The sequence below is a fragment of the Austrofundulus limnaeus genome, unplaced genomic scaffold (genome assembly GCF_001266775.1).
Source record: "Austrofundulus limnaeus strain Quisiro unplaced genomic scaffold, Austrofundulus_limnaeus-1.0 Scaffold199, whole genome shotgun sequence".
Taxonomy (NCBI): domain Eukaryota; kingdom Metazoa; phylum Chordata; class Actinopteri; order Cyprinodontiformes; family Rivulidae; genus Austrofundulus; species Austrofundulus limnaeus.
Window position 1 is genome coordinate 596,382 of NW_013952601.1, and position 8,609 is coordinate 604,990.

The following is an 8,609-nucleotide window of genomic DNA, read 5'->3' on the forward strand; positions in this document are numbered from 1 at the left end:
GCGTCTGGGTGGCTTCTAAAAATGTATTACAATTTATTTAGTGTGAACACAGAAGAGTTTTCTGCATAGTTTATTTTTATTTTTTAGCCTCTGTTCTGCTCATTTTTAGATCAGTTCTGCTCATTTTAGACTCTGTTGTGCTTGTTTTACCTCTAACAAACTAATTTTAAAAGGCATTTCATAGTTGAATCTGTAAGAAGCGTCACTCCTGCACACTGGAACATCAAAAATGAGAACTACAGGCCCGGTCAACTAAAGCAGGACCTACAGTAAATCACTTCCCTGCACACAGCAGTCCTTTCTTGTGTTGTGCGGCTGAGTTAAGCTACAACTTCAGGGATTAAACAGAAGCACATGATGATTCAACCCCGTGATTTGTCAGAGAGCTCAGTCGTTTCCTCTTCTTTTCTTTTCCTTTCCCTTTCTCCTCGCAGCGCCAGAACCCTCGTGGTGAGCGGCTCCTCTTCGTCTCCATCGCCCCGCGGTCCAGGATGGCCTCCCCTCGGCTGGAGACTTTCTGCTGCCCGAACCGGGACTCGGCCACGGAGTTTGTGGTCACCTTCCAGCCCGTCCTGTTCGGGGCTCTGACTCTGGGGAGCGCCGCTTTGAGCCTCATATTTACCGTCCTGCAGGTTCTGCCAAAGCACAAAGGATACAGGAGGCTGGGACAGTACCCTCTGCCGAGGCCCGCGTCCTCTTCCCGAATTCTGTTCATCATCAGCATCTGTGACATTCTGGGATGTGCAGGTAAAAGCAAACATCTGACACGCTTTGTTCTTTTGTTATAGTCAGTTTTCCTTCATGGCGCTGAGTTCTGGGTTCAATTACCCACCTCAAATTCTTTCTTCTTAACCCTTTTGTTGCACAAATTTGCATGCAGTTGTCGAAGAAGCCCGTCTCACGCAACAAAGACAAAGAAACTTTTGCGTGTGAACATCAATCTAGAACTTGTGGAAAAACAGGATCTTAGAGGTTTTCCCCACAAAACAAAACAATGAGTCACGATTCCTTCCTGTGAGCAATAAAATGACTCATTACAAGTTGATTTTGTTTTGGGTTTGTTTGTGCAAATCAAATGCAGAATGGCATAAAATGCTGCATGTCAGAGGACCCACTCTGACACTTGAACTGCTCGTTCATCACTGAGGGAGGGGTGGGGTGGGGTGGGGGGTGAAGTCATGTGTTTCCACACCCAGTGAGAATCATTCAGCTGTCCACTTCACAGCTTGATGACACAGTTTAGGATGAAATGCAGAACAGCGTGCAGTCCGCGTTGCATAAAGGATTGTGGGAGAGCTCTTTAACCCGTTTTTAGTTTCATGGAGGAAATGGAAACACCCCTATAAAACACAGCCTGTTGGAAGGTCGTATTTCCATGATGCAAAGCTGCCGTTAAATTAAAAAAAAGGACTCCCCTGACTGACAGTAATTATTTCAAGCACTAAAAAAAATTCACGTGTGGAAATGTTAATTAAAGCCAGACGACCTGGACTCGGTCTGCGTTTAGCTTGTGTCGACTCCTCTCCCATGTTAAAGCAGATTCTGTGCATCTCCCTGCTGCAGGCGTCATCTTCAGGTCGTCGGTCTGGCTGGGCCTGCCGGGCATCATCAGCGGCATCTCCGTCACCAACAACACAGACACGCTGCCGGAGGTCTTCTGCGTGGGGAGTGCAGTACGTCCCCAACCCTCATGTTCACTCACACTCATGACGTAAACTGAAGAAAACATCTTGTATTGATGGATCACAAGACAACAAACTTTGTCTCTGTATTAATGCATGATATTTATAGAACAAAAAAATATCCAGATTTAATTGAAGGACAGGGTTATTTTGGCTGAGTGTTAATCATCTGTCATAGTTAAACCCTCCTGTTCATGTGTTACAGATGTGGATCCAGTTGTTTTTCAGCGCTTCTTTTTGGTGGACCTTTTGTTACGCCRTCGATGTCTTCTTGGTGGTGAAGACCTCCGCAGGAATCAGGTACTTAGTTTCATCGGTTTACCCGGTGAACATTTGAGCATCCAGGATGACCTGCAGGAAGTCAGAACATCATGGCTGACTGTTCCTCCTGAGCACCAGGAACACAGCTGCAGAATGCACTCTGAATGTGGTCCTGATTTTAAAGGGATCCCCGATTAGTTGTAACATTAGACTTTATTTGATAAACATATACTTTAACTGTAAAATAAAGACTGTAAAAATACTATAGGATGTTCAGTTTTTATCATTTTTAAACTAAAAGTTTAAAAATTTATTACATGGATGGGGCCATTTTATTTACACGCAAAGCATTCTGGGTAAATGATGGAAGAAGAACCTCAGCTTAGCCTGTTAGCTTTAGCGTTAGCCCCGATGCTATCACCATATATATGTATTAGCTCAGCGCTACACATTCTCCTCTCATCACTGAGGTCCTCCATCCACATGACAGAGAGAAGAATGCAAAAATGATTCCGCTGCAACTGAAAATATGGATGGAGGACCTCAGTTTAGCTTGTTTGTCGCACTAGCACCGAGCTAATACATATAAGGCAATATAGCGTGAGGGCTAGGGCGACGGCTAACAGGCTAAGCTGAGGTTCTTCTTCCATGAAGCAGCTCTGTTGTTCTCCATCCATATTTTCAGTTACAGGCTGAGTCATTTCTACCTTCTCCTCTCTGTCAACGCTCTCTGGTTTCATTTAAAAGAGTCGATCGTCAGATATTGTCCAAGATTAAGCTTCAGGGTGGATATAGCTCGCTAGCAGCCTCGCACCGATGACCTAGTTGATGTCATCATTTACCCAGAATGCTTTGCATGCAAATAAAATGGCTCTGCCCGTGTTAAAACATATTTTAAAAAAATTTAGAAAACTAAACAGCCTACAGTATTTTTACAGTCTTTATTTTACAGTTAAAACAAATGTTTATCAAATAAAGTTTAATGTTACAACTAATGTGGATCCCTTTAAAACTCCAACAAATCATCCAATCATAACCTAAAGTGCATGTGTCAAACTCAAATGTGGCCTGCGAGCACTTCAATGACATATTAATGTCTGTAAAATAAAATATGCATAAAAGTTAAAGCCAGCATTGACTAGAAACTACATCTCCTGTAACGCATGTTGATTATTTTTCTCACAAAATGCTGACATCCCACAAATAGCYGGCAAATTTTGCTATGTAAAATCTCCATTCAGCTGCATTTCTGTCTTCTACTTTTGCTCCAGTTGCACTGGGAAGTGGGAATTTTCCCACTTACAAGTTGTAAATTTAAACTGGAACACCCCTTCCAATGGGAATTCCCTATTGGAAAGTGGAAGAAACCAGAATTCAAGATGGCAGCTACTCAACCACAACTCAACAGTTGGTAAAACTTAAACTTTGAATGGTGTTTTTGTTTTATTTATTTCACACGTATCAGTTGTTTATAAAAGCATGTGTAAAACACTGTTTCCATGCAGGAAATACCACGTAGATCTCAGCTGTGGCAAATAAGACAAGGAATGTGAGGTTTTGTGCTTAGTCAAAGTTAAACATAAAGTGAATTACAACTGGCACTTCCTTGGTGAAAATGAGTTTGACACCTTTTCCTGAACGTACAGAAGACCTTTTTCAGAGGGGGCAAACTTTACTTCCTTGCGTGTCACAAACTGATCAGAGAAAACAACTTATAATTTCTAATTCTCTGCAAGAAGAGATTGTGCACCTGACTCACASCAGGGCACAAAACAGCACTTCAGAGAACTTTACTGATGATTTGGTCTGCACAGTCCTGGTATCATCTGTCAGGCATGTGACAAGTGTTTCATCTGCCCCATTACAACCCGTCCAGAGGATCCATTCCAACATGCAGCTGGCAACGTAGTGAGTCTATTTGAACATGGAGCTCACGACTCGCCCTTKTTGATTATTTCCATAAATGGTCAAAAGCAGCTTTTACTCTCGATGCAAAAGCTACTGCAATGAAATCTTTCATCTATTTTAATTACAAACAATCAACAATCCTCACCTTTCATCTGCAACTCATTATCACCTCAACACCTATAGGAAGCGGGAACAGAAAGCTTTAAAAAGCAACATTTATCAATCAAACTCAATGTGTAAAATGTAATTTTTTTTCTTTACTTTGCTTCTCCAAACGAGACACGGGTTCTTGTTCTGAAGAGACGCTTGTTTTAAACGAACATAACAGATGAAATGAAAGCCTTAGCTTTCTTTGAAGAAACAACTCCCATCTTCAACCACCTAGCCATTTTAGCTCAGTATTTGCAAAATTGATGGAGTAGTGGTGATTTTTGTGTTGGCTAATGTTGATTAGTTGTGGCTGCCAGTTTGAGTGAGACTGACACCACCAGCGTTCATCAGTTATATGTGTACATTCAAAGATTACGTCATGAACGTTTCATGAAAACCCATCATTCGTTTCTCTTGATATTTTGCTAACAGACAGAGCGCTGACTCCAACAGTTAACAAGAAATTCAGGCAAAGATCTTACACAACGAGTGCTGTGAATTACTCCTGCTTCCACCACACCAGAATAACACAATATCTGTAAAATTAGCCGACTTGTAGCAATTTGTGTTTTCTAAGGTAGTTGGCTGTGGCAGCCCTCTTGAATTGAGTTGACTCCCAAAGTTAATCAGCTCTGGAAGAGTATCTAGTGACAATTTTCTGGGTGTTTCATCAAGATCTGTGTAGAGCAGAGGTTCTCAAACTGGGTTCCCTGGATCCCCAGGAGTCCGCGAGAGGTATCTTGGGGATCCTCAAAAATATTTACTAAAATGTTAATGAGTTTTTTATTTTTTAAAATGCATGGAGAACAATGAACTAATTAAACAAACATAATAAACTTAATAAAAATATTTATTCCCATGGCATTTAGGGGTTGAAATGACAATAAAATATCTTTTAAAACAGCATGGAGCTTAAGAGGGGGTCCTTGGAATTTTTTTCGGCCTTGTAAGGGGTCCCCAGACCCAAATGGCTTGAGAACCCCTGTTTTGCTAACAGACAGAGTTGACTACAAATACTTAATGGCAAAGATTTAAACAAAGATCTCGGCTAATCCGGTGCAACTTAGAATATGATTAGTTTCAGCTGCTGTCATATCGAATTTTATGGTAATATCTGTAAAATAGACTGAATCAGTAAGAAATTATTTTAAAAAAGTGAGAGGTTTGATGTCATGCTACTATTTCTACATACTTTCCTGCCCTGCCAGAGAAGAACACTCATTTTCTGTCTAAATACCAAGCTGCAGCATGTGCTATGAGCCTCCAGTCTCATGACGTGCTTCTTTCCCCCCCATCAGCACCATCGTCCTCTACCACATGATCACATGGGGTCTGGCTGTGCTCCTGTGTGTTGAAGGAGTGGCCATGCTCTACTATCCATCCATCTCAGAGTAGGACAYGTTCTTCTTAACATAAACCAATGAACGTTAGTAAAAAGCGTGTCTGAATAGTTAGGTGATTTTTGACGCTGATGTAATGATTCGTCCCATCTTCGTGCAGCTGTGAACAAGGCCTCCAGCATGCTGTTCCTCACTACATCACCACATACGCACCCATGCTGCTCGTCCTCGTCGCCAACCCCGTCTTCTTCAGCAGGACCACTTCTGCGGGTTAGTTCCTTTCTCTTGAATTACTCAGAGAAGACAAAAAATAAAACATACAGTCACGCACTTGCTGTCGGGTTAGAAACAAACAACCCTWTTTATCTCCCCGCAGTGACATCTTTACTCAAAGGACGACAAGGAATCTACACAGAAAACGAGCGACGTCTGGCGAATGACATAAAAATACGCTTCTTTAAAATAATGCTGGTGTTCTTCGTTTGGTGAGTTGTCGTCGTTTTTGGTTCTGGTTGGAATTTTCACCACCTTAAACATTAAACACTGCCCATCATGTCTGCTTTGCTCCRTTTGCTCTCAAAATATTACACTTCAATCACATTTTGTAGGTTCTACATGTGAAGGAGCTAGGATAGTTTTATAATCACAACTTCTTTTTTTTTTACTTTTGGTGTAAGATATTATGCACTGACTTTTAACACTGTATTAAACATTTATCAACATATCTGTCCTCTTTCTGTACCACCAGCTATCAGGAAATGTTAAAGTTTCAGGCAGAAGCTAAGCTCCAGGCGCAAAACTCCCTTTGTGAATTAAATGCACAGAATCCACACTTTTCTGGAGAAACCAAAGCTTTACATTGTTCAGTTAAAAATATTAAAATGATCCATTGTTTCTTTGTTAAAAAGTCACTTTTTCTGGGGTTACAGCTGGGTCCCAAACATCATCAACGAGAGCCTGCTCTTCTACCTGGAGATGCAGACAGACATTAATGACAGCAGCCTCAGAGACCTCAGGAACGCAGCTCTCACCACCTGGTTCATCATGGTTGGTTAAAAATATCTGTRGATTTTCACTTTAAAAAAACATTATTATTTATTCTTTACGTCACCTCTTTCAGGGCATCCTGAACCCCATGCAGGCTTTCCTGAACACCCTGGCGTTTCATGGCTGGACGGGCTTGGACGTGGACCTCAGCCTGCGGCGTGGCCGGGAGCTGGCCTGGGACTCTGGCTCTACCTCTGCGGCCAACGCCAGCCAAAACCCCATGGTGGGAACCACTCTGCTTTACCAGAGTCACGTTCAGGAAGCCCAGAAGAACTCGATGGGGAACGGACAGCAGCACTCGGAYGCCATCAGTGTCCTCTCAGAAGGTAATTGGTTGGTCAGCAATGCAAAGAGAACACCTGTTTATCAGGGCTGGTGATGCTGAAACTCATCAACATATGTAACATATGTTTTGATTCTACCGCTGTCTGTGCCTCCTGCTGCGTAAACCCCTGAAAAACAACAAATTTGTGTTTGTAATAAACAGTACAAAAGCATAAAGTGCAGCTTTTCTATTGCAAAACGTATCTGAATTCACATTTGACAGACGTGTTTGTTCCTGGGTAACGTGATCAGTATTTGCAGCTGCAACTCTGATCTTCTGTTTGAAACTCTGAGCWTTAGGAAACAGATAATCAGATGATAAGCAAAGAGCAGTTGGGGAACTGTTGCATATGCAGATGAACAKGGGGAAAAGAACACCCAACTGCCTGAAACCACTGAAATAGATACACTGGAATTGGTGAGATTTATGGTGCTTCATGTCACTGTACGTTATAATATCACAGATAAGATAAGATAAGATAAGATAAGATAAGATAAGATAAGACAAGACAAGATGATAAGACAAGACAAGACAAGACAAGATGATAAGACAAGACAAGACAAGATGATAAGACAAGACAAGACAAGACAAGACAAGACAAGATGATAAGACAAGACAAGACAAGACAAGACAAGATGATAAGACAAGACAAGACAAGACAATAAAAGATAAGATAAGATAAGATAAGATAAGATAAGATAAGATAAGATAATCCTTTATTAGTCGCACATAAGGGAAGTTTATATTGCCTCCTTGCTTGTGCTGTTTGCTGTGTCATCAGTCCAGAAACTTTGAACGTACGTATATGATCAWATATCATGACTTACTCAAATGCACAAAAACTCCTGGCAAAGAAAGAAAGAAAGAAACCAACAAACAAAACATTATACAATGCTCTTTAAAATTCAAGATATGATACATATAATAGTTAACAAGAAAATTAGCATTTCCTGCATAACGCTGAAAGGTTTTATTGAATAGCTAAAAAGATCTAAAACTGGGCTAAAATAGGGTTCAAAAAAGTAAATAGCTGATTTTTTTAACAAAAAAAAAAACCAGAAATAGCATGTTTGCTAAATTAAGCAGTAAGAAGTTATCACAAAAAGGTGAAATTAGCTTTAAATGTATAATTAGCTAAAAAAGTATCTAAAAACACAGAAAAAAGATATAATTAGCAAAATAAATCTGAAAGAAAAAACATTGAAATCAGAAGAATAGCAGAAAAGTTCATGATAGCGAATTGTCGGGGGGAAAAAGCTAAAATCAGCTAAATGGAAACTGAAGGAAGCTAAAATTAGTACAAAGAAAGTTACAGTAAAGATGTATGAACATTTTCAAGGGTTTTAAGGATGATAAAGACAAAAAATGGCAGAAATATCTATATCTCCAAATGTATAAATAGCTGAAGTATCAAAAGTTGAAGCCGAAATGTGCTGAAAAAGCTAAACATTTTATTGTTGAAATAGCCTAGAATTTGGGGAACGAGATATGTGCCGTGAAAAGTACTATGGAAGAAAAACTGATCTCAGTAGTGTGAATGATTGACAAACATCAACAAGAAAACAAAACATTGAGCTTCCTGGTTGAGCTTAGATTTTTCACTAATATATATATACACTCCTGATTAAAATCTTAAGRCCAGTCAAAAAAGTGCAAGAATTTGCATTTTGCACTATTGGATCTTAAGAAGGTTCTAAGTTGAGCTTCACAATGTTAGAAGAAATCAGTGCAAGAGACCAGAACTTTTGAGCAGGGAATTTTCTGAAAACTGCATTTACACTCAAACATGATTTTTTTCAGCTGATCAAAAGTTTAAGACCATAGCTCAAAAAACCCAAAAAAAAAAACAACCCAAAACAGAAATCAAAGTTTCAAAAAAAGGACTCAGTAATGAGG

The 8,609-nt window shown here is 40.1% G+C and overlaps 1 protein-coding gene across 2 annotated transcripts in view; it reads left to right on the forward strand.

Annotated features, from left to right (window-relative positions):
- The window catches only part of gpr143 (G protein-coupled receptor 143), a 12,359-nt gene continuing 3,750 nt past the window's right edge, over positions 1-8,609 (forward strand). The window contains exons 1-8 of one of the 2 annotated variants that reach the window (XM_014018694.1): positions 4-747; positions 1,564-1,673; positions 1,888-1,982; positions 5,300-5,392; positions 5,502-5,611; positions 5,718-5,826; positions 6,271-6,388; positions 6,462-6,714. In XM_014018694.1, coding sequence (XP_013874148.1) covers positions 492-747; positions 1,564-1,673; positions 1,888-1,982; positions 5,300-5,392; positions 5,502-5,611; positions 5,718-5,826; positions 6,271-6,388; positions 6,462-6,714 — 1,144 coding nt within the window. In that variant the 5' untranslated portion in view covers positions 4-491. Of the gene's footprint in view, positions 748-1,563; positions 1,674-1,887; positions 1,983-5,299; positions 5,393-5,501; positions 5,612-5,717; positions 5,827-6,270; positions 6,389-6,461; positions 6,715-8,609 lie in introns of both variants that reach the window. The other variant, XM_014018695.1, reaches the window with a different exon arrangement.